Source organism: Crassostrea angulata, chromosome 2, assembly GCF_025612915.1.
Source record: "Crassostrea angulata isolate pt1a10 chromosome 2, ASM2561291v2, whole genome shotgun sequence".
Lineage (NCBI taxonomy): Eukaryota > Metazoa > Mollusca > Bivalvia > Ostreida > Ostreidae > Magallana > Magallana angulata.
In genome coordinates this window covers 13,959,192-13,986,775 of record NC_069112.1, presented here as the reverse complement: position 1 = coordinate 13,986,775, position 27,584 = coordinate 13,959,192, and the positions used below count along the sequence as shown (strand labels likewise).

Below are 27,584 nucleotides of genomic sequence, written 5' to 3'. Positions count from 1 at the left end.
AAGTTTGGTGAAGTTAGGACCAGCAGTTACTTAGATGTTGCTATCAAAGGGCACCTGCTCCAAAAACCTTAACCTCCTCCAGCATTTGAAATTTAGGACCCAGATTCAGCATCCAAGTCTTTCAATGAAAGTCCATAAGTAGGTCCAGATGCATCATCCATGCAAGTTTGGTGAAGATTATAGGACAAGTAATAACTTAGATACAGGACCTGCAACAAAAACTTTCACCAGGTCCGGACGCCGACGCCGGGGGTATAGCATAAGCTCCCCTTGACTTCGTCTCAGTGAGCTAAAATGGATGGTTTTATTGTCATATGTCGATGTAGTCATATATAGGCATATGTCGATGTGGGGTATAGGCCGAATTGCTTATTTTAGACAAAATTCAAGAAAAATCCTTAGAATAGCCGAATTAGGGGATAAGTCGATTTTCAATTGATGATTACTATAGTGAAAGTATGACCGCTGATTAAGGAAGTCATCGTATTAAGTATATACTTTCAGAATATCGATGTAGAAAGTCAAAAGAATAATTAAAGTTATTTAATTTGCTTAACATATATATTTTAAGCAATTTTTAAAAATACATCTGTGTTTTGTGGCTGTTTGGTCTCTTCCGTATTCATCGGTGTATCGTTATGTATCGTAATTTTACATAGTGTAAATCTAATTGCAACACCAACCTCCGTGGTTCTGTCTGGTAGAACTAGGTATAATATTTTACCATACCTTTTATATTTTATTAATACCTTATTGCTAAATTTCATTTAATCAAGTTATACTTTGAAAGCTACTTGTAAATACGGGGAATGGCGTCCATAATTAGCTCAACACGTGGTTTCATATTCAAATAGAGTTATCCCCCGTAATCGCTATGTTTGAGAAAATGAAATAGCAAACATAAAATATTTAATTTGTGTTCTTTCCATTAATTAATTAAATAGTGACTTGCCATTAAGCAGAGAAATTGTAATGTTAAAAACACAGTTAATGCAATGAAGTGTAACGGTGTACACTACGTGCCCCCAAGCTGTGTTTTAGTCACCGGTGTCATATAATATTTTGAACCCCGCGATATATTGAACCCGGGTTCAAAATATTGCTGCGATATATTGAACCCCCTCATAAAATATTGAACCCAGGTTCAATATTTTATGGCCGCGATATTATGAATCCCCCTCTATTTTTTATTGGTATTGGAGAGGGGGTTCAAAATATTATGGCTGCGATATATTGAACCCCCTACCTTTTTCCAATTCCCATTGGATAGGGGGTTCAAAATATTATGGCCGCGATATTTTGAACCCCCCTCAATTTTTCATTGCTATTGGAGAAGGGGTTCAAAATATTATGGCCGCGATTTTTTGATCCCCCTACCTATTTCCAATTCCCATTGGAGAGGTTGTTCAAAATATTATGGGCGCGATATTTTGAACACCCCTCTATTTTTCATTGCTATTGGAGAGGGGGTTCAAAATATTATGGCCGCGATATATTGAACCCCCTACCTTTTTCCAATTCCTATTGGAGAGGGGGTTCAAAATATTATGGCCGCGATATTTTGAACCCCCCTCTATTTTTCATTGGTATTGGAGAGGGGGTTCAAAATATTATGGCTGTGATATATTGAACCCCCTATTTTTCTACAATTGCCATTGGATAGGGGGTTCAAAATATTATGGCCGCGATATTTTGAACCCCCCTCTATTTTTCATTGCTATTGGAGAGGGGGTTCAAAATATTATGGCTGCGATATATTGAACCCCCTACTTTTTTCCAATTCCCATTGGAGAAGGGGTTCAAAATATTATGGCCGCGATATTTTGAACCACCTCTATTTTTCATTGCTATTGGAGAGGGGGTTCAAAATATTATGGCCGCGATATTTTGAACCCCCAACCTATTTCCAATTTCCATTGGAGAGAGGTTTCAAAATATTATGGCAGCGATATATTGAACCCCATACTTATTTCCTATTTCCATTGGATAGGGGGTTCAAAATATTATGGCCGCGATATTTTGAACCCCCCTCTATTTTTCATTGCTATTGGAGAGGGGGTTCAAAATGTTATGGCTGCGATATATTGAACCCCCTACCTTTTTCCAATTCCCATTGGAGAGGGGGTTCAAAATATTATGGCCGCGATATTTTGAACCCCCCTCTATTTTTCATTGCTATTGGAGAGGGGGTTTAAAATATTATGGCTGCGATATATTGAACCCCCTACCTTTTTCCAATTCCCATTGGAGAAGGGGTTCAAAATATTATGGCTGCGATATTTTGAACCACCTCTATTTTTCATTGCTATTGGAGAGAGGGTTCAAAATATTATGGCTGCGATATTTTGAACCCCCAACCTATTTCCAATTTCCATTGGAGAGAGGTTTCAAAATATTATGGCAGCGATATTTTGAACCCCATACCTATTTCCAATTCCCATTGGAGAGGGGGTTCATAATTTTATGGCTGCGATATATTGAAAACCCTTTTTATTACTGGCTATTGGAGATCTAGGGGTTTCAAAATTTAATGGCTGTGAAATTTAATTATAAATAATAATGCCCCCCTTCTTTTATTGCTTTTTACCCCCCCCCCCCCCCAATCTTTTCTTCATGCATATACAGAATTCAATTTTTTTTGGGGGGGGGGGTATAATTGGGCTTTTATTGTCAGTCTGTAATAAAACATATTATGAATGAAAATCATATTTTTTTGGTGATTCTTTTTGTTACCAAGAAAATAGGGTATCCTTGGAGGTTACTCTAAATGGTAGTCCCCAGGTGGGAGAAAAGGGGGCTAACACCTGTGTACTGCGTATACACACCGGTGGTAGCTAGGTAAGCATTAATTGGCTCCCTTCATACTGACACCAGCCTGTATAATATCCCTGTTATGTAATACAATTTGGGAATTGTGAGTTTCTACTGATCAATTCATTTGAGACCGCATCTGCCATGGACTTTGAAGAGTACCATGATAAGAAGGGTTTTCAATATATCGCAGCCATAATATTATGAACACCCTCTCCAATGGGAATTGGAAATAGGTATGGGGTTCAAAATTATGCTGCCATAATATTTTGAACCCCCTCTCCAAAGGGAATTGGAAATAAGTAGGGGGTTCAATATATCGCAGCCATAATATTTTGAACCCCTTCTCCAATAGCAATAAAAAATAGAGGGGGGTTCAAAATGTCGTGGCCATAATATTTTGAACCCCCTCTCCAATGGGAATTGAAAATAGGTAGGGGGTTCAATATATCGCAGCCATAATATTTTGAACCCCTTCTCCAATAGCAATAAAAAATAGAGAGGGGTTCAAAATATCGCGGCCATAATATTTTGAACCCCCTCTCCAATGGGAATTGGAAATAGGTAGGGGGTTCAATATATCGCAGCCATAATATATTGAAGCCCCTCTCCAATACCAATAAAAAATGGAGGGGGGTTCAAAATATCACGGCCATAATATTTTGAACCTCCTCTCCAAAGGGAATTGGAAATAAGTAGGGGGTTCAATATATCGCAGCCATAATATTTTGAACCCCCTCTCCAATAGCAATGAAAAATGGAGGGGGGTTCAAAACATCGCGGCCATAATATTTTGAACCCCTTTCCAATAGCAATGAAAAATTGAGGGGGGTTCAAAATATCGCAGCCATAATATTTTGAACCCCCTCTCCAAAGGAAATTGGAAACAGTAGGGGGTTCAATATATCGCAGCCATAATATTTTGAACCCCCTCTCCAATGGATATTGGAAATAGGTAGGGGGTTCAATATATCGCAGCCATAATATTTTGAACCCCCTCTCCAATAGCAATGAAAAATGGAGGGGGGTTCAAAATATCGCGGCCATAATATTTTGAAACCCCTCTCCAATGGGAATTGGAAATAGGTAGGGGGATCAAAAAATCGCGGTCATAATATTTTGAACCCCCTCTCCAATAGCAATGAAAAATTGAGGGGGGTTCAAAATATCGCAGCCATAATATTTTGAACCCCCTCTCCAAAGGGAATTGGAAATAGGTAGGGGGTTCAATATATCGCAGCCATAATATTTTGAACCCCCTCTCCAATAGCAATAAAAAAAGGAGGGGGGTTAAAAATGTCGCGGCCATAATATTTTGAAACCCCTCTCCAAAGGGAATTGGAAATAAGTAGGGGGTTCAATATATCGCAGCCATAATATTTTGAACCCCCTCTCCAATACCAATGAAAAATGGAGGGGGGTTCAAAATATCGCGGCCATAATATTTTGAACCCCCTCTCCAAAGAGAATTGGAAATAAGTAGGGGGTTCAATATATCGTAGCCATAATATTTTGAACCCCCTCTCCACAGGGAATTGGAAACAATATTTTGAACCCCCTCTCCAATAGCAATAAAAAATAGAGGGGGATTCAAAATATCGTGGCCATAATATTTTGAACCCCCTCTCCAATAGGAATTGGAAATAGGTAGGGGGTTCAATATATTGCAGCCAAAATATTTTGAACCCCCTCTCCAAAGGGAATATTTGAACCCCTTCTCCAATAGCAATGAAAAATTGAGGGGGGTTCAAAATATCGCAGCCATAATATTTTGAACCCCCTCTCCAAAGGAAATTGGAAACAGTAGGGGGTTCAATATATCGCGACCATAATATTTTGAACCCCCTCACCAATGGGAATTGGAAATAGGTACGGGGTTCAAAATATCGCGGCCATAATATTTTGAACCCCCTCTCCAAGAGCAATGAAAATCGAGAGGGTTTCAAAATATCGCGGCCATAATATTTTGAACCCGGGGTTCAATATTTTATGGGGGGGTTCAATATATCGCAGCGATATTTTGAACCCGGGTTCATAATATCGCATAATATATTGAACCCGGGTTCAATATTTCGCGGTATCAAAATATTATATGACACCGGTTTCACACCTTTGTATATACACACGACACCAGAATACCGTTATTTCATCCAACAGGAAATTAATTGTAAAAACACAAAGCATTTGATTTATTCTACACCCAAGACCAGTGATTCCCACAAACGCAGACATTCACAAAAATTCCGTCATATTACATTCTACCCGGTTTCATTTTCTTTTTTACTACCCAATAATAGCTTCCAGGGCTCATACACGAACGTGGGAAAAAAACTATTTTGATTGGGGTTGTAAAGAAATACCTCATACAGTACTGTACATTTTATTACTCACGATGTCATTACAAAAAGTATCATAGGGACAACTATCGAACAATAGTTCAAACGGATATATTTACATTCTACTGTGTTTTTCCATTAAATTCCGTGATGTTTAAATGCCTCTAAATGCAACAAGTAGTCAAAGGTCAAATTGACGAGTTTTATTATGACGTCACAAACATTGAACGCTGTAAACTGCAACATCACAAGCGAAAATCAAAGTTCACGCTTGTGGCTGTTACTGTGGCTCTTCCATTAATATTAACTTACCCTTAGGATAAGATAAGAATTTTAAGGTATGAATCACATTTGCAGACAAGGCAAGAATTTTAAAAAAATGTATATATAAGCATTAAATCATGATTTTTTTAAGTATACACTCTCATACACTACGGCCAACGCGGTTTACGTATTTACCGCGAGTCCTCGTGGTGTGAAAATGATCGCGGTTTAGCACAGGTAACTCAGGTAAAACCGCGCATCCTCGCGGTACAGCTTCTCACCTTGGCCACACCGTCGCGGTACTGTGAAACCAGTCCCAGGTGAAAACTATTCTTGTTTTTTTAACGCGAGTTACCTCCCCCATTTCTTCTTATACGGGAAATATGATTGAGAGAATTAATGAATATTAATTCATATTCCTTTTTTTTTTTTTTATAAAAAGGACTTGATTGTTACAATTTATTATTATTTAATAAAAAGTGGGAGAAATAAAAGGAAGGTGTAATTATGCTAATACAGAATTTTGTATACTATTTTGTATATTCGATGGCGTTACATATAAATTAATCTTGGCACATTCATCGCTGACAATTCTTGGTTATCAATGAATTTGATTGATAATTATATACCCGATAATAAACGCTTCACCAAAATATCTTATTTCGCCTCGAGAAAGGGATACTAATCATGCTAATTAGCGTTTCATTTACAATCTTTCATATTTAATTCTTACCTTCAAAACATACCTTACACTTGGTCATTTCTCTTAAATACATTTAAAGAACTCATTTAATGAATAGCAAAATACATGTAGATATAAAATGTTTTAAAGTGCACTCGCTGATCACCGCTGCGACCCGAGTCTTTCCCCGTGATCGACATTAGTTGAATAGATATGCTGGTTGCCCGCTTGAACACGTGGGTTTTCTCTGGACACTCCGGCTTTCTCCCATATCGATGACCCCCTCGCGCTAACATCCATGCCAACGAAAGATATTGATATAAGTTGTATAACTTGTTTATTAAACGTTTTAAAATAAAAAAAAAGTTCAATCAATTTACGAAAATGCTAATGTTAAAATCGTGTCTATTTAAACATTGACTTTCCTATCCAATCTAGCAAAAGTATGATGTTCAGTGGGTCGCCCAATATTTATGCTTGTCGTTAAAAACCCGGGATTTAAAAATATGAATGATCATTTATTCTAGGGTATCCATCACATGTTAAAATTTCGCAGTGTCAGTTGACCAACAGAGGAAGGTGAATTGCGTAACATTACGTATAAAGTATGTGTATATAGAATTTGGGTGGTTGCCGTCAGGGTGGGTGACCTGCAGCAATTAGTGTGACTTGGGGTCCGCTAAATAGAAATATATAGTCCGTTCTTTCAAACTGCAAAATTTTCTTGATAGAATAATTTAATTTTAAACAAATGAAAATTTGTTTTTCAATTTAAATTTAAGGAAATTATTCTGCGTATTCATAACACAGTGTTTACAAAATACATCCATAAAATAACCTTTTAATGATATACTCGATTGAAATACAATTAACGAACAGGCTATTATCAGGGTTAATCAGAAATAGAGAGGGTAATTGAGAACACAGCTAAAGTAAATTTTATATACACATCTAGTATTTGTACTTTTTAAAATGGTAAGAATGTGATTGTTTGAATGAATCAATTGGGAATCATATGAACAAAGATTTGTGTTTGTGTGCATAAGTAAAAAAAAAACACTTCTTTACCCGATATGTGGTATATTATTTATTTCTCTAGCCATGTTAAAATTAAGAAAGTTTTAAAATTCAATTTTCTTAGAACTTTATATATTTTGATTTTGGGGAGAGAGAGAGAGAGAGAGAGAGAGAGAGAGAGAGAGAGAGAGAGAGAGAGAGAGAGAGAGAGTTGTCTCAACATTCGATAAGATTTTTCACGGCACGTGGTCAGAGCACGGGTGCTCTCCCAGACAGGAAGTGTTATGTAATAATTATACACACCCGTAAACACAGGGATAGCTTTTCTATAAATTGTGCCGTACTTGTGATTTTCTATATACCTGTCTTAATCAGGCATTATTTTATCTTCATGCAGTAAAGATAGAAGGCGCGTATGATCAGGGACCTTTATGTATACGTCCCTGGCATGATATTTCTTAAAACGCCCGTTACGAAAACATGTGCTATTATGTGCATTTCAATCAGAATGCCGTTACGGCTATGTACTACTTCAGCAGTTCACATAAAATATTAGTTATTTGAAATGAGAGTGAGAGAGAGTATCAGCATTCAATAAAATTCTTCACGGCACGGGGTCAGAGCACGGGTGCTGCCATGGTCAGGAAGTGTTATGTAATAGTTATACACCCGTAAACACAGGGATGACTGATTGTCAATGTATCTGTCTGAATTATGCATTATTTTGCTCGAAGTGAGTCTCCGGTCCATATCCTCCACCCCCAAATATTACCAAGATCTCTTGATCTCTCAAAAGCCTTGATCCCTCGAAGTCAAACTGCAGTCCCGTTATTCATAATCTGTTGTTCTTTTACTCTCGATACTCCGAAGTGGCCGGTATATGCAAGCGTTACATAATTTTAACACCTACTTTGTCATTTAAATGGCTCAAGGCATTAGACGCGGGACCCGTGTTACGGGATTTTCTTCAGGTGACACTTGTCCTGCAAGGTGATAATTGTTCCATGATTGACCATACCGTTGCCTAGACTATAATTAATACCGATCGTCCTAAATGTACATATAATCCGATTTATTTAAAACGAGAGAGAGAGAGAGAGGGAGAGGCAGAGGCCGGAAAGTATTTAATGAGTTAAATAAGAGTAAAATTAAGGGGAAAACATACAAGTTGAGTTGATGTCTACGGTAGCGACCTTATAATAGTACATCGCGGAATATTTGTCTTCTTGAAATCTGTGGCATATTTTCAACTCATCATATGCAAAAAATACTACTTTAAAATATTACTAATTTTCAAGTCCACGTATAAGCATGATTTGCGTAATATACTGCTATGTTTGGGACTCTTGAACAACATTAACAAAATACATGCAGCAATAGTTTTATAGAAATTTTTGTTAAAAAACAATTCAAAGAAAATGAATTTTTCTTCTAATAATATTTATTTCTAAATTCGAACAATAATTAAAACAGCTCTTGTTTTTTCCTTCTTGGTTTAATCCCTAATACAGATAACACGCCTGTTACGGTGTCTTACACCATCGCAGTAAAATCGTGGCCCCGCGATCACCGCGATGACAATACCGCGACGGTGTATCGCGGAAAGGATTAAAACACCATCACGGTGTCGCGGGAAAATACGGGATCCGCGTTGGCTGTAGTGTAACTGCAGCGGTGTGTGCATACAAATTTTCATAACGCGCTAACGCGCGTTACTCAATTTATATGCGCATACCGCTGCAGTTTTCAGAGTGTATACTTCAAAAAATCATGATTTAATGCTATAGAAAAGACCCAACCCTCATAGTAAACTGCTACAACAGTACAATTGATAAAAACAGTGGATTTTATATTTTACTGTTTAATTTTTTCAACTTCAAGTCTACGATTAGTCGATCCCAGGGGATAGACCGGGGCTCGCTCATCGGAGAAAAAAAATACCGGCCTATGCCCCGTAAAATACGGTATATCATATTGGATATAAACCTACATTAAACTCTGAACCATTTGTGAGGCCAATGAAATCGCCCAGGGGTCAAAGTCTAAACAATCTGAAAGAATCAGCAATATGTCAAAATGCTTACATATAAGTAAAACCATATATATATATATATCATAACATTTTATTTTTTGAATAATTAAGATATTTTCCTTTGTCAAATTGGAATCCCAATGTTGCCCCACCATAGTCCTCAAGATTTTGATTTGAAAGAATTTAAATCTACATTATCTGAGTTTGTTTTCGGTGAAAATACAGTTTTTCTAGGCAAGCGGTTTTTTGAAAAAAGATATTTTTAAATGTTTCCTATTTCTATATTCCTATGTATCGTAATGTACCGTGTATAATACACATTCATGTACAATATGCACCCTCCAAAGTTGACTTAAAAGTTTCTTTTACAACAGCGGAGAAGTTGAAGATCATCATACATAGAGAAGAACGACAACGAAGCCTAATGCTTAAAAGTAATAATGTTTGCAGATATAAACCAAAATGACATCAAAAGAAATGATCAAATTGATTAAATATAGTCAAGGTCATTGATTGTTGTTAAATTAACATTGTGAATGTTAATGTAATTAACATGCTTGCACACAAGTTTCAGCTTTCCTGGCTGATTAGTTTCTTAGAAGAAGGTTTTTAAAGATTTACTCTATATATTCCTTTGTTAAACTTTCACCCCCCTATTGTGGCCCCACTCTACCCCAGGGGATCATGATTTTCACAGCTTTGAATCTACACTACCTGAGGATGCTTCCACACATGTTTCAGCTTTCCTGGCTGATTACTTTCTGAGAAGAAGATTTTTAAATATTTACTCTATATATTCCATTGTAAAATTTGACCACCATGGTGGCCCCACCCTACCCCCGGGGGGTCATGATTTTCACAACTTTGAATCTACACTACCTGAGAATGCTTCAACACAAGTTTCAGCTTTCCTGGCTGATAAGTTTCTGAGAAGAAGATTTTTAAAGATTGACTCTATATATTCCTATGCAATACTTTGACCCCCTCCCCCCCCCATTGTGGCCCCACCCCACCCCTGGGGGTCATGAATTTCACAACTTTGAATCTACACTACCTGAGGATTCAACTCATTTAAAAATGAGTCAAAAACGTTAACGTAAATGGACACCTTGGAGCACTGGGCCGTCATTAAATTTTGTGTGCACGCAGAAAAATCTCCAATGGAGACCAAAGGTTCTTAGATGTTGCTATTTTTATAGGACAAAGGTTTACAATTGGAACCACAATTGGAATTGAAGGTTTGAAAATGGAAAAAAGTGATATCTTGAACTCTTGCAGCACCCCCCCCCCCCCCCCCCCCCATACATCCCCGGATCTTGCACCCATGAATTTCACTTTATATGCTTATCTGAAGTCGAAGCTGAATGGACAGAGATTTTTGGACCTACATGATCTACGATATGACACAAAAGACATTGTACAAAAATTTGACAAATAATGGTGTGAACATGCGTTTTATAAATGGGTTAATGGCATGAAAAGTGTGTGAACTTAAGAGGTTTACTTTGAAAAAGAGTGACAGGTTTAAATTGCCTTTCAGTAATTTGAAGTCACCTGACTTCGTAGAAATATGAAATGGTGCTTCATAAATCCAATTTATGCAAAATAAAATCGCTGTATCTTTTGAAAACAACTTCAAAATCATATGATTTTTTGCATACTTATTTTTACATGATAGTAATTTAATAAAACATATATCAACCTATAAAGTACACAGTAATTTTGCCATAAATCACTTTGTCCGCAAACTTTTCTAACAACCCTCGTATATTCCTATGTAAAAGTATACCCTCCATTGTGGCCCCAACCTACCCCTGGGGGTCATGTTTTTCACAACTCTAAATCTACATTACATGAGGATGCTTCATCTTTTCTGGCTGATTGGTTTCTGAGAAGATTTTTAAAGGTTTACTCTAAATATTCTATGTAAATCTTTGACCCCCATTGTGGCCCCACCTTACCCCCCCCCCCCTAACAATAATTTGTACCAATTTAAATCTACACTATCTGAGGATGCTTCTATACAAGTTTCAGCTTTTCTGGCCAAATGGTTTTTGAAGAGAAGATTTTTGAAAAATATCAACAAATTTTCAATAAATCCTAATTATCTCCCCTTGAAAGAGAGCGTGGCCCTTCATTTTAACAAACTTGGCTCTCCTTCAACCAATGATGCTTTGTGCCAAGGTGCTACCTGTATAGCATAAGCTCCCTCTGACTTCGTCTCAGTCAGCTAAAAAAAAATATTTTATTTTAGATAGTTCCATAAATAAAATGATATAAACATGTAGTTGCGTGTAGCTGTCAATTAATTTGTTACGCCTGGGAGATAACTAGCGTTTCAGAGAGATACTTTCGTTAACCTGTAATTTATCGTCAGGACCATTGCACTGTTGACTTGCAGGACAACTCTTCTGCGGGGTTACGCAGTTTTACCTGAGACACCTGTTGCAATTTGGACCCCGGGGGTGCACCGAAAAATACAGGATCTGCGTTAACTGTACTGTATTAACACAATTTTTCTTTTTAATTATTCAAATAATACTATGAGAGGAAAAATGCATGTAAAAGTTGAATTTTACTAGTAAAAAATAATTCCACTAGTTAAAATTTGCAAGTGGAAAAAGGTAATATCAATCCCTGTTTACATATTTTTAAAAATTAACATTATATATAGACTTAAGTAAGGGACTATATTTTGTGGCAGAAGGTTTTAAAGAAGAAAATGAACAGTTTTAGAGTACCATAACTTAAGCTTCCTTAATTATTTTAAGTGCAGACCAAACTTCCAGATAGTTTGTCCATTGGTATATCTTCGAGTTGTTCCGAAATACATATTTTATCAGGGTTGTCTCTAAGACCCGGGAGGAGGGGAATTCCCCCACCTATTATGCCTTATTTACCCGGCTATTATTGCATTTCAAACACAATGTAGCTATAAGAAAGACCCCCAGACCCCCCTGCTACTTTTTTATTTCCTCCTTCTACTTCCAATTAATTTTTAGAGAAAATTAACCCTGTTTTAACAATTTTTCAATATTTCCATTGACATATATTTGGCATATTAAACTGATATTTCATAAAAGTTAAGAATAAATTAACTCCAATCCAGCTTATTACCGTATTTTCCCGACGATAAGTCGGTATTTTTTTTCTCTGAAGCAGAGCACTCGACTTATCGTCTTGATCGACTTGTCTAAGGCTTGAGGTCAGAAAATTGTGAAAAAAAAATTTAAAATCTTGGTTTTATTCATCTTGAGCTGGCTGTGTTATTGAAAATTACGTTGTTGAATTCAATGTTCATCTTTAATTATTATCATTTTCACTCATCTGTTAACACTAGAATACATATTAATAACAGTTATTGAACAATGGTGTATTTTTTTAATCAATTAAAAGTTTTACCGTTCCGTTTTTATAAACACATGTCACATGATTCCATATATCACTATAGTGGGAAGATAATATTGCACAGTGAAATTGAAACCAAACTTGGATGGAAAAAAATATTGCAGTAGGTCCGGGGAATGTTTTAAAGTTTTATTATTTTATTAGTAAAGAGTTGTTAGAGGAAAGTATAAATAAGAAATATTTTATGGTCAAAATCAATATTAAAATACGTAATCGGCAATCATCAACTCTATTGTTTATACGGAAGACTGATCCCGGTTGTGTTAATAATCTTGCTAAGGCTGACATCTATACGGCAATTTCACTCCCTGTGTATTCAGCGTTCTAAAGTGAATTTTAAGTCGAGTTTTTATTGTTGGCGGATGGTCGCTGACATGAAGAACTATGTTCTCACATGTGATGTCTGTTATAAACAAGAGGCCAAGGGCCACATAACTCACCTGAGCAAAAATAGCCTTAACTCTGATAAAATTAGCAATACAGTATCAAAATCAAAATATCTTGACAACTAAGTACAGTAGATCTTGCTAAAAAAAATTAAAATCTACTAATTTTTATCCACATATTTTTTGGGTAAATACCAAGCCCCTTTTGTTGTTGTACCTGTAAGAAAATTTTTCTCAATTCCTATACACCCCCCCCCCCCATTTTGCTCTAGGGAATCATGGTTTCATCAAACTCAAATCTGCACAGCCTGTGCTTTCACATCAGTTACTGCTTTTTGGACTGAAAAAGTTCCAAGAATATTTTTAAAGATTTTCTCTATATATTCCTATGTAAAAATTCATTTCCCACTGCGGCCCTGCCCTACACCCACCCCCCCCCCCCCCCGGAACTATGATTTAACAAACTTGAATTTACACTACATGAGGATGCCTCCACACAAGTTTAAGCTTTCCTGGCCTAATAGTTTTTAAAGACTTTTTCCATATATTCATATGTAAAAATTCATCCCTCACTATGGCCTCACCCTACCCCCCCCCCCCCCCCCCCCCGGGGACTATGTTTTAAACAAAAATGAATCTATACTATTTAAGGGTGCTTCCACTCAAATTTAGGCTTTCCTGGCCTAATAGTTTTTGAGAAAAAGAGTTTTAAAGATTTTCTCTATATATTCCTATGTAAAACTTGACCCCCCCTTTTGTGGTCCCACCCTACCCCCCGGGGACCATGATTTGAACAAAACTTGAATCTTCACTACCTGAGGATGCCTCAACACAAGTTTAAGCTTTTCTGGCCTAATAGTTTTTGAGAAGAGGATTTTATAAGATTTTCTCTATACATTTTTATGTAAAAATACATTCCCCCAAACTTGAATCTTTACTACCTGAAGATGCTTCCATAAAAGTTACAGCTTTTCTGACCTAATAGTTTTTGAGAAGAAGGTTTTTGAAAAATCCAACAAATTTTCAATAATTCTAAATTATCTCCCCTTTAAAGAGAGTGTGGCCTTCATTTGAACAAACTTGAATCCCCTTTACCCCAGTGATGCTTTGTGCCAAGTTTGGTTGAAATTAGCCAAGTGGTTCTGGAGAAGAAGATGAGAATGGGAAAAGTTTACATCAACGACAACGCCAAGATGAAAGACAACATACACATTTTGACAGCTCAGGTGAGCTAATTAGAAAACCAATATTGGAAATCTACAAATGAAAAAATGATTACATAGACATTTCTTAAAAAATTTTATTTTGCAACTACTGATGATAAATATGGGAGCAAGGTATCAAATTTTGACTTTCAGAACATTCTTGTCAACCAAGTTAACTCCCTTAGATGCTGCAGTGTGTTAGAATAAGCCGCAGTATCCAGAATATAAAGAGTAATATTTATAAAAGTGACTTACATTGAATCCAGGATCTCCAGCGACACCGGTTTCCCCTCTCTCTCCTTGTGGCCCCTAAATAAACAAAACACAGAATTAATATATTTTTTTTTTAAAAATTGCAATTATTTTGACAGATTACGATTGTTTAAAAAGGCTTAAAATTCTGTTTCAGTGAGATATTTGTCGGTAATAATACACAAACCTGAATGCCTATTGGTCCTTCGGGTCCCGGGGGACCGGCCGGTCCACGTACACCTCTCCCTCCTTGACGACCCGGGGGTCCAGAGTCACCGTCTCTTCCTGGGAGACCCTACAGCAAATACAAGATTGTCAGTTTCACTATGGTCAATACTAAACAGATAAATCATTATAAAAATGAAATACAAAGCTTGCTATACCGCCTGAATCACGTATTTAAGTTTTCGGTATTTGATTATTTATTTATATTTACATTTTCCAGTGTCTTTGCCTGTGATAACACTACGTATCGATTTTGTACTATATAACCCATAATACAAATGACGCCAAATCGAGGGGCCAACGGGGATTGCTTATTTATATTTAAATATATAATCGTATGATGGCTTAAAATCATATAAATATAAGTAATAAGGAATCATTCTTTCAATATTATGAGATGATAATTTCGGTCGGGGTGTGATCAAATCTATCACAAAGCCCTTCGGGCTTTATTGGATTTGATCACACCCCGACCGAAATTATCACCTCATAATACTCAAAAAATGATTCCTTATTCCTTATATGCATGCACCAAATTAAAATAAAACTAGAAGTCCAACCAGGTAATTAGCCCTACCGACTCTCCGACGATTCCACTGGGTCCCTGGAGTCCTGGATTTCCTGGGGGTCCGGGGGGGCCAGCTTCTCCGTTTTTGCCGTCTTTTCCTGCGAGTCCCTATAGAATCACAGGCGCGGAACAGTTGTATTATACTCTATTAAGGCGATGTCACATTGATTACACAAAATTTCAATGCTGAATAATATACATGTACTAGTATATATTGGATAAATATTTACAGGTTGTCCGCGTTCTCCCTGTTGCCCTTGGTTACCACTCTTTCCTGGTCTACCCTGTAACGGAAATAAAAATTATCAAGGATAACCAATGAACTTAGATTGTTTGTCATTTATTCTTTTGATATTTCGGAGGATGAGAACATTAATATATGTTTATAAACGGTATTTTTAATGAAATTTACCATACCAGTATGTTTGACTGTCAAAAAATACTGAAATAGCAACTTCCCTATGACGTGCACCTACCCTTGGTCCAGGCGGGCCTTGAAATCCGGGTGTTCCTTGTATCCCCTGTAGACCAAACAAATAAAGTTTTTTTTAAAATAAACCAACGATAGATTCTAAACCAATTGTGTTTCAAAAATGACACACAACTGCAAGAAAAAATATGCACAAAGTCTCTCTAACTATATAAAAATCACAGAGATAACAGAAAAACAACAGGCTCTTTTGTTGAATTCAATTTGTTTAATGTTTTATCTTAATATTCCTTCTTCTTTCTTTATTGTAACACTTATACAAGGTTTTAAAGGATTAGGTACTGTACCGGGTCTCCGGAGATTCCTGGCTCCCCTGCTTGTCCCCTCTCCCCGGGTCTCCCAGAAGATCCAGGCGAGCCTTGTGGTCCTGGCAATCCAGTTGCTCCAGGGGATCCCTGAAGGAATTCATGTTTATAAAATTTGACTATATAATCGTAAATTTACATTTTATCTCTGTGTATTCTCACAAAATGTCCGAGTTTTCTTTTAATTTGTATTTTTGTTTCCTTGAAATATACATACCCTTTCTCCTGTTAATCCGACTGGCCCTTGTTGTCCTGGGGGCCCGGGAGGTCCCTGTCAATCAAATCAATAGAACAAGTACTGCTCAGTCATTTTCATAATTTCATAATGAACGTTTATTATTATAATTTCATACATTCTTTAACGTTTTATGGAATGTGTTCTTTTCAAAGCAGAATAAATTTTAGATCAATTATCATATAAATAATATATAGCTATTGTCGACATACATGTAGACTATACATACCCTCTTCCCTTCCTGTCCGGCAAGTCCAGGTAACCCTTGTTCTCCAGGTGCTCCGGTGTTTCCCTTCTCTCCGATGTCACCTTGACGACCAGGGGTTCCATCTTGACCCTATCACATAATAAGGCTAAGTAACTGAGACACTGTCACATTATAAGTATAAGTAAATCTGACCAAATCACACAATAGGTCTATTTAATTGTGACCCTATCATATAATGAGTATATGTCACTTTGACCCTATCACATAATTGGTCTATGTAACGCTGGCCCTATACCATAGTAAGACTAGATGTAACTCTGATCTTATCACGTAATACGTCAATGTAGCCCTGATACAATCACATAACAGGTCTATTGGTTCTAACACTATCACATAATAGGTCTATTGGTTCTAACACTATCACATAATAAGTCTATTGGTTCTAACACTATCACATACTACATGTAAGTCTACGTAACTCCAGTCAAATCACATAATAAGTGTAGAGAACTCAAAACGCATCAGAAATTAACAAATTGACTGCATTATAAAAATAAAGTTGTTCTCACAGTGTCTCCCCTGTCTCCGGGTGTTCCCGGCTCTCCGGCCTGTCCCGAGGGCCCCTGGGGTCCGGGGAACCCTTGACTTCCAGGTGCACCTTGCATACCCTAAAAAAGAGTGTTTTGTTTACTGCATTTAGTCTGATTCACGATCTAAGGAGTCGCCATATTTTGATCTGCTGGTGTAAATTTTTGCGTTTTGATACCAAAATATTAGATTCATTTCCTTTTTGATGATATAATTCTAGCGCTTTTTAAATTGAAAATAATAAAAACAATGTAAAACTGTTTCTGTCAAGTTTGAAATGAAATCAAAAATCAAAATAAATTTCGGAAATAATAGCAACCCGTAAAAATTCCAATTTAATTGTAAGATTGATACTGTTTAATGATAGTATCGATGGATCTAACACTCTGTTTAATTACCATTTCTCCCTTTGGTCCAGTTGCGCCATCGGTGCCCGGTGCCCCGGGCCGCCCAGGCTCACCTACGGGCCCTGGTAGTCCATTAGCGCCTGGTGGTCCGGTCATTCCCATCTCACCATTAGCTCCCCTCACACCGGCATCGCCCTGTAAAATTCAGGTTATATAGAATACTAACATTTATAGTAGTCTGTGAATTTATATGTTTATTTTTCCAACGATCCAGTCGTGTGTTTTCTATCCCCCCCCCCCCCCCATCGAAGCTCGAGAATAGAATCACAACTTCTTCAGCGTAAAATCGGTTACTTTCATGCATGACATGAGTTAATTAATAAAGGTACCAGATAACAAACCTGATAGCTATAACAGAGTTAAATGAACACATAATCTAAATCTTAAAATGAATGCTAAAGACTTCTTCCAACAGTGCAGAATTTTTTTAAGGATTGAAATATATCAACATTAATTATATTTGTTTAAGTTTTTAATATTTTTTTGTACATGTACCCATTGCTTGGTTTTGAATCACCGACCTTTGCTCCTATGCTCCCAGGAAATCCCGGGGATCCGGGGGGTCCTATTGGACCCATGGGTCCCTGTTCTCCAGGACTTCCGTCCAAACCTCGAAGTCCCTAAATAAAAAATAGCGTGCTATTATTACTTTTAATTAATTCAGAGTAGTTATACCTATATCGAATGGCTAAAAGCAATTAGTAATAAAAAATAATTTTCAAAGTCATCTCAAATACATAACTTAGTTTATTTAATAAAAATTTGAGATTCGTGGCGCTCGGGTTTTTATAAAAAAAAATCGACAATGGCACAAAACGTCATTATATATTTAAGCCAATAATCGATTGATCAGTTGACCAATCACAACTATGACCTACCGGTGTCCCATCTGGTCCGTCACGACCCCTCTCTCCGGGGGCTCCGGCCGGCCCCATTAGTCCGGGGCTTCCAGGGGGGCCTACTGGTCCAACTGGGCCCTAAATCATGCAGCATTAGATAATATTAGATAATGCATTAGCATGCTAGTCATAAAAATAATTGCGGAAAATCTGATAAAAAGAATGTTTAAATGGTCTTTTTGGGGGTTTTTTCAAACTGACCTTGTCTCCAGGTTTCCCTGCCTCCCCAGTCATTCCAGGCCCTCCAGGCATACCCTACGATAAATAAATAATTAATCAGAAATATTTCTCTCTCTCTCTCTCTCTCTCTCTCTCTCTCTCTCTCTCTCTCTCTCTCTCTCTCTCCACCTACCCTGTGTCCTTTCATTCCAGGCATCCCAGGCATTCCTGGACTTCCTGGATTACCCTTTAAAAAATAGAAGCAGCCATTTACATTTGAAATATCTTATATTCACATTATTGATGTATGAAACTGCGAAAATCAGAAAATCGTATTAACATTTATTTTTCTTTAATATTTTCTATAATCCATGCTGTACCTCTGGTTACAAATTATGTAAACCTGTAAATCTGCTCTATGTATAACTCCTATATCAGTACTAGTAAGCTAAACTCACGGGTTCTCCTGTTTGTCCCGGGGGTCCCTGTTCTCCTGGCAAACCCTCATCTCCCTTACAACAAACAACCATTGGCACTGAGTATCGTAGATTGCAAACAAAAACCCACAAAAATGATTAAAGAGATTGAAATAAAATCATGCATTTATTGTTTAAGTCAAACAATTACGTCGTTTCCATTTTGACCGGTTGGTCCGGGAAACCCCCTTGGACCTGGGGGTCCGCTAGGTCCCGGTTCTCCATTCTCGCCACGAGGACCAGGAAATCCAGGGGATCCCTATGATAAACAAAGAAAAAATAAAATTATTTCCATATTCATTATCGTGCCATTTCTAGTGCTTTTAATATTTTTATTTTGTTTGCTTTGTACATATATATATGTTCTCTAGATCCGCCACTTTAAGAAGCCTAGTGATATTTCCGGTAGTTGTTTTATCTACATTAATGTTGGTAACGCCATACGAGGGAGCCGGCTTACCGGTTGTCCGGGGGGTCCTTGTGGGCCTCTGGGTCCGGGCATGCCAACACCAACCTGAAAACATCAGAATCACACTCATAGTCACGTTACATTTTCATATGTGTTTATGCATTCTAAAAAGAAAGGACTTTTAAACATATCTCAGTTAAATGATAAGTTTAAAATGATTTATAGATAAACATTGATAACAAATTTGAGATGCTTCGAACTTAAGTCATCTAAAATATTTAATATTGTTCAATTTAACACATGTGTACACACTTGTCTATATTCACTTGGTACATGTACTTATACATCCGGATTGTACAATTCGCTTTAAAATCACTTATAATTTCTACATATATGTATCTGCAAGTCTTTGAAGCGCTTATTCATCCAATAACCCTAAACTAAACCATTAATTATGTACACATGGCAGCACAACTGTCTCACTCCGTATGTCCGCCATGTTTTAGTGGCATGTCTTACCCCTGGGTAAGGGTACGGGGCGACGGCAGCACCTCCCGCCTTCTCGTCTGCTACAACGAATGCCTCTTTGCCAATCACTGCCCCAAGTTTACCTGCATCCGCAGGAACAAACATCTCCTGTGTTCAAAAAAAATTTTTTTAATCTTTTTTTATTTTTCTATAAAGAGTTTAAATTCAAATTTGATTCAAACTTTATGATGTTTACCTTTGCAGCTTCTTTTTGTACAAATGTTGCCGCTAAAAATACAATGAAAGTACATAAATACATTTCAATATAAAAATAAGTTTCTATAATTTTCAAAACTAGTAAATAGATTTCCATTGACCAGTGCATAAACATGTATCTAAAATGAAGAGATACCCTGGTTTCGAAACCATATAAAGAAATAAACTGAAAAAGTTTTTTTAAGCGTGTGGGGGGGGGGGGGGGGTTTACACTAGTTGCGCGGAAAGCTTACTTACACCGCGTAAAATACCCCCGCGCGTATGGTTAAATGAATCTATATTTTAGTGTGGTAAATCATGCATCTGCGAATTTATTACCCAAGCGCATTGACTGCAGAAAAAGCATACTTTAGCACCAGCGTAAATAGCCACTTTTACAGAATGTAGATCTTTACTGATGGTCCTTTTGTACAGTTCGGGATGGACAGTTTAAGTGGCCATAAGTTGCTAGTACATGTATTACCTTCGCATCGTTCGGGACAACATTTCCCATATTCAAAGATCGGTTGTTGTCCCGATGGACAGCCAAGATCCGGGCACTCTATATTACGGTTCAGCCTGTCGATTGGTCCATCATCTCCTTTAACGCAAATGTGCTCTGCACACGGATAATTGGCCGGGTCCGGAATAAAGGTGTCGCCCACTGCATAAAACTGTCCGTTGACAACGCATCCCTCGGGAAAACCTGCAAGTTAAACGTAATGATAAAGTTTTAGATAATCTTGTGTTAAAAAATATGCGGGCAAACATTAAGATACCTCAAAAGATACACAAAATATTAAAAATAGGCTGGAATTCTTGTACAAAAATAGACAAGAAATACCAAATGCAACAATTATTTTCATGTTATATATTTTACTAGCTTATATACAAAATATCTATACATTAGATCTGAATTTTTTTGGATGCCTAGTTATTATACACGTGTGTGTTAAATTTATCAATTAAAATTAAACTGTAACAGTTTATAAACTGTTAAAGTTAAGTTTAAATTGATGAATTTTAAACTTTTAATGTACATATAACATAGCGGTACACATGTCGATCCCACGATCAACTTTAATTTCAAATTTTGTTTACGTGGCATATGACTTAAATATACAAGTATTAGATGATATCATTAAAAAGTTATACATAAATGTACAACAACATGGTTACATACATATGTTGTATGTGTATGTATGTGTTGTGTGTGTGTTTATATATCACATATGTGTGTATGTGTATATAAATAAAAATTAAACGAACCCAATACTCAAACGTTTATCTATGTTCGAGTATGAACGTGTGTGTATGTGTGTGTGTATAAATATACACGCACAACACATACACACACGTGTAATCATAATTGATCGTGAGAAAGATCGACATGTCAATTATACGTCCTATTAAAATTCACAATTACAGAAATTGAAAACAATCATTTAACAATTGAAACAACTGATAAAACATAAACCAATTACCTCTAGGTTACCTCTTATTTAGCATAAACAATGATTTTCTAAAATTATGATTTCCCTTTTAGAAAATAATACCAGGCAAAAGAACGAGGTTTTCAATAACCTAATCTTACCAATGCGATTTTTAATTAATTTGATTCGAGGATTAATGATGCATTGATTTTTATTTTTTTTTTTTTTTTTGTTATCGCTTTTTATGTAAATGCATCTCAGTGCACGGCTTTCCATTGCAAACACTGAACTTGGAGCAATTTCAGCTACACATGCCACGAACAGTCTATTAAATTTGAATGATCTCTGCTCGTTTTGTTTTCAGTAGTGAGAAGAAATACTCACCGTTCCTGGCATAGTCAATCTCTGCTGCACTGATTATCCAAGAAAACAATAATAAGGATCCCCATCGCACACAAGTGTACGATTTCATTTTGCAAAATTTTGATTTTGTTCGTCAAAATGTAATATACATTATATATAGAAATTAAAGGAAAATGGTCATGCCTGTTTCCCAGGCTTATGGAAACCTCTGCTTTAAAACAAGCAGAAGTAAAATTCTTAGGAATTATCACTTGTCGATTGCAAGAAGTTTTTGCAAATTTACTAAGTCAGCAAAGTTGCGCAAGTTAGCCAATCGCTGTCTTTTTTACAAAACCGGTTTTTTTTCTCCAAAACTGCAACGTTTATGTGATGTAAACTTTGTCTTGATAGAAACCTTCGGCTAGCTTATCTCTCGGTGATCTCGACTTGCCATAGAAAAGACTGGGAAACTGTAACGTGCGGTGACCCCTAATGAACTAAACGAATATAAAACTTTAAAATTGAGGGGTAATGTCAAAATAGCTTAGCAACGTTTGCAAGTGAAAATCAAATTTAAAACTTTTTTATATTAAGCTACAAAATTCATTTCAAGTAAAGATTAAATAGCTTTGAAATAAATTAAGACGTTTTATAAGTTATTTAATAAATTAAAAAAACACCTTAATGTTGCATTTCGTAAATCAGGCCTTGATTTAAAAGATGTAAAATATCGAGTACTTTGGTTTCTACAACATCGAAAGACTGATTTCATGAGTACATGTAAACAAACAGTGTGAGCATTAGATGCAATGTGTGCATCAATTTTGCAGTAAATCCACGTACGTTTTCATAGACTGACAGTCTTTGCATCAATAAGTGCCACTTTTTTAGCTGTTGTTGGAAATTTCGCTGACTGGTTTTGCTTTGGCAGAGTATAAAATCTGACTTGCCGTCATGTGTATCATTGGACTAACATCATCGTATCCAAGATCCATGCTCTGGAAACACTTAAAACTTTTCTGCGTAAATGAAAACCCATGTTTCTGATATTTTGTTGATGGTGACGCTATTAAACAATTTGACTTTGTAATTAAATATTCGTTTTATCTCCTCCATATACTAAGTAATGCTCTACAGGGAATAAATTTATTTTGACGAAATATTTCAGTTTTGGGGGGTTGATTTTAATCAACTCTCCTATGCAGTTACTCTGACAAACCGGAAGTGAAACAGTGTTTGGACCAGGACAAGAAATATTAAAGACCTGAATGACCTGATACTTTATATACATGATATACTTTTATGTTTTGCGTCAAATAAAATAACTTTGTGTGTGTTATTATTATATTTCCATATAAAATGTGGAAGAAAAATATCATGAAATAACATCCATGTGAATTATATACGCAAAAACATGAAAGACTTGAAAATTTAAATTGAACCAAAAATTTCAGCTGACCTGAAATTTTATATAGTAAGTAAGTAAGTACATGTAAGTAAGTAATTCATTATAGTGATATGTTTTATACCAAATTACAAATATGTAATACAAAATAAATAAAGAAACATCCGGCCCATTGGACCTATATATCACTGCAAATGCAATTTTAACATAAGTACAAATATTATGCATTGCGGATTTTTTTATACAGTAATGATTGTCTGTAAAGGTAAGTTAGATTCAAGTAAATATTTAGAGGTTTGTCTAAAATTTTGTCTTTTATATGAATGATACGTTCCTATGTTCTGCGTAAAATTAGATGACTATGTGTCGGGTTTTATCATATTTCCATGTGACCTGAAACTAAGCTAGGTTTCATCGGTAGAAATATATCTATTATTATATTTAAATGTTAAATACTGAAATCTGATTGGTTTAGACGCAGTTGATAATTACCCTCAGCGTTACCTCAACGGGTAACACAACGAATTGTTACATGCGCGAAAATTATGCGCGTATGGTTCGCCGTAAAACTCACAGCATTTCTATATAAGCAGTAAAATTTTCCCTAAAATTAAGACATTCAGTTTAATAAAATAAATAGTGCATGCCTGGGAGGGTATCAGTTGAAATTGACATCCCGAGAAAACCATTGTCAACCTCCGCGTCGCGTCGGTTGACAGTGGGGTGTCAATTTCAACTGTTACCCTCCCAAACAGGCATTATTGATATAATGGTAACACAAGAGGCCCAGGGGCCACATCGCTCACCTGAGCAACAATTGCCTTAAATTGATTCTGATCAAATTAGCATTACAGTATCAAAATATGTCTTGACAACTAAGTACAGTAGATCTTGCTAAAAATAATTGAAAATCTGCCAATTTTTATCCACCTCTTTTTTTTTGGTAAATACCAAGCCCCTTTTGCTGTTGTACCTGTAAGAAGATTTTTCTCTATTCCTATATACCCCCCCCCCACTTCGTGGCCCCACTTTTCTCTAGGGTATCATGGTTTCATCAAACTTAAATCTGCATAACCTATGCTTTCACACTAAGTACTGAGTTTTGAACGAAAAACTTTCCAAGAAGATTTTCTCTATATATTCCTATGTAAAAATTCAAACCGCCATCACGGTCCCGCCCTACCACTAGCGACTGTGATTTATCAAACTTGAATTTACACTACCCGAGGATGCCTCTACACAAGTTTAAGCTGTTCTGGCCAAATAGTCTTTAAAAAGAAGATTTTTAAAGATTTTCTCTATATATTCCTATGTAAAAATTCATCCCCCCTTGTGGCCTCACCCTACCCCTGGACTTTTATTTAAACAAACTTGAATCTATACGATCTGGGGATGTTTAAACTAAAATTTGGGCTTTCCTGGCCTAATAGTTTTGAGAAGAAGGATTTTTAAAGATTTTCTCCATATATAAAAATTTATCCTCCATTGTGGCCCCGCCCTACCCCCAGGGACCATGATTTGAACAAACTTGAATCTAAATTATCTGAGGATGGTTTCACGCCAATTTGAGCTTTCTTGGCAAAATAGTTTTTAAAAGAATTTTTTTTTAAAGATTTTCTCTATATATTCCTGTATAAAAATTTATCCCCCAATTGTGGCCCCACCCTACCCCCAGGGACCATGATTTGAACAAACTTGAATCTACACTACCTGAGAATGCTTCCATTTTAATTTGAGCTTTTCTGGCCTGATAGTTTTTTAGAAGAAGATTTTTAAAGATTTTCTCTTTATATTCCTATGTAAAACTTGATCCCCCTATTGTGGCCCCACCCTACTCCCGGGGAGCATGATTTGGACAAACTTGAATCTACACTACCTGAGGATGCTTTTGTTTTAATTTGAGCTTTTTCTGGCTTAATAGTTTTTGAGAAGAAGATTATTAAAGATTTTCTCTATATATTCCTATGTAAAACTTGATCCCCCTATTGTGGCCCCACTCTACCCACAGGGACCATGATTTGAACAAACTTGAATCTACACTACCTGAGAATGCTTCCATTTTGATTTGAGCTTTCCTGGCCTAATAGTTTTTGAGAAGAAGATTTTTAAAGATTTTCTCTATATATTCTTATGTAAAAATCCATTGCCCCATTGTGGCCCCACCCTACTCCCGGGGAGCATGATTTGGACAAACTTGAATCTACACTACCTGAGGATGCTTCCATTTAATTTGAGCTTTCCTGGCCTAACAGTTTTTGAGAAGAAGATTTTTAAAGATTTACTCTTTATATTCCTATGTAAAAATCCAATCCCCCATTGTGGCCCCACTCTAACCCCGGGAACCATGATTTGAAAAAACTTGAATCTACACTATCTGAGGATGGTTACACGCCAATTTGAGCTTTCCTGGCCTAATCGTTTTTGAAAAGAAGATTTTTAAAGATTTTCTCTATATATTCCTATGTAAAACTTGATCCCCCAATTGTGACCCCACCCTACCCCCAGGGACCATGATTTGAACAAACTTGAATCACCACTACCTGAGGATGCTCCCATTTTAATTTGAGCTTTTCTGGCCTGATAGTTTTTGGGAAGAAGATTTTTAAAGATTTTCCCTATATAGTCCTATGTAAAACTTGATCCCACTCTTGTGGCCCCTCCCTACCCCCGGGGGCCATGATTTGAACAAACTTGAATCTACAATACTTGAGGATGCCTCCACACAAGTTTATGCTTTTTAGGCCGAATAGTTTTTGAGAAGAAGATTTTTGAAAAATACCAACAAATTTTCAATAATTCTCAATTATCTCCCTTTTAAAGAGGGCGTGGCCCTTCATTTGAACAAACTTGAATCCCCTTCACCTAGTGGTGCGTTGTGCCAAATTTGGTTGAAATCTGCCCAGTGGTTTTTGAGAAGAAGATGAAAATGTGAAAAGTTTACAACAACGACGACGACAACGACGACGACGACGACAACGACAGACAACGGACAAATTGTGATCAGAAAAGCTCACTTGAGCCTTTGGCTCAGGTGAGCTAAAAAGTGGGGTCCATTACCAAATTGTTCTGCTTTGAAGAGTTATCAAGCAGGTAGTCCAATGGAAAAATTCATCTTGATTTCCTACGACCATTACCTCACACAGAGAACGGAAATGAATACATACTCATGATGGTGGAAAGCTTTACAAAGTGGGTGGAGTGTGTCCCACTACCATTACAGACAGCGGAAGTGACTGCAGGAGCTGCCATCAATGAATTTTTATCAAGGTTTGGGTACCCGTATGAAGTGTTTACAGATCAGGGAAGGAACTTTGAGAGCGAGCTATTCCGAAAAATGTGCGAGATCTTGTGGATCCATAAAACGCGGACTACACCGTACAGACAATCAGGGAATGGCCAAGTTGAGCGTTACAACCGCACCCTTATGGTGTTACATTGATGGCTGTCCTAAGAGCTGGTATCAGTACTTGGGCCAATCAGCAGGTGCTTTGAGGTCTGCTATCAATAGGCACACCGGGTACACAGAAAACAAATTGATGTTAGGGAGAGAAGTCAAAGTGCCCGCAACTATCCTGTATCGACCAATGATTTTCAAAATGGGAAGGAAGGAGAAGTAGATAAATATGTGTGTGATTTGCAAGAATATTTGCAAAAGTCACATGAGACTGCCAGGGATAAGTTAAAAGCCACACAAAAAAATGAAGCAGGATTTTGATATAAGAGCCAGAGAACACCAATTTAAATTAGGTGAAGCTGTGTACTGGCACCAGAACGCAGGAAAGAAGGTAGAGTCAATGTGGATAGGCCCAGGTGTCATAGTTGAAGCAAAGTCCGACACAGTTTTTGCTGTGAAGTCATGTCGGGAGGTCAAGATCATGCATCATGAAAAACTTAAGGTAGCTCGTGGGTTTACTGCTTGTGAGAAAACATATCCTGAAAATTTGTCCACGTGATCTATAGGTTTTAGAGTTTTATTTCTAAAATTTATTTGAAATTCGTCTGCGCGGTAACAATGTTATTGTGTTTTAAACACACTGTCGCTGATAAAATTAAGCTACGCCATTTCAATGATATATATACTGTAAAACGAGAAAATTTGGCGCATACGTATTTTAGCGCAAACGCAAGTGCCAGTACAATAGGGCAATCATATTTTAGCGCATGCATCTTTTCTTTAAAAAAGAATACAAAAAATGTTGTAGTTTGATAAACGATCACGCCCAAAATTTAGTTCTGTGTTCACTCAAGCACGTGAACACAACAACTTTAATTTCTATCTCGCATGCAAGGTAAACTGTCTTTGAGAACAATACACTTAC

The 27,584-nt window shown here is 36.7% G+C and overlaps 2 protein-coding genes across 2 annotated transcripts in view; both read right to left on the bottom strand.

Moving 5' to 3' along the window:
- LOC128173378 (N-acetyllactosaminide beta-1,3-N-acetylglucosaminyltransferase 2-like) overlaps window positions 1-27,584 on the bottom strand; it is a 177,012-nt gene that overhangs the window by 105,120 nt on the left and 44,308 nt on the right. The gene's annotated exons all lie outside the window — the stretch shown is intronic.
- Window positions 14,340-22,153, bottom strand: LOC128173921 (collagen alpha-1(I) chain-like). Its single transcript, XM_052839587.1, has 21 exons — window positions 21,903-22,153; window positions 20,570-20,791; window positions 20,087-20,118; window positions 19,882-19,998; window positions 19,414-19,467; window positions 19,105-19,212; window positions 18,936-18,989; window positions 18,671-18,724; window positions 18,520-18,573; window positions 18,298-18,396; window positions 17,941-18,039; window positions 17,411-17,554; window positions 16,994-17,092; window positions 16,446-16,553; window positions 16,199-16,252; window positions 15,964-16,071; window positions 15,663-15,707; window positions 15,417-15,470; window positions 15,196-15,294; window positions 14,581-14,688; window positions 14,340-14,450 (listed from the first exon to the last, which is right to left on the bottom strand). Exons 1-21 carry the CDS (start codon window positions 21,988-21,990, stop codon window positions 14,340-14,342), a joined length of 1,911 nt encoding a protein of 636 aa, XP_052695547.1. The 5' UTR covers window positions 21,991-22,153.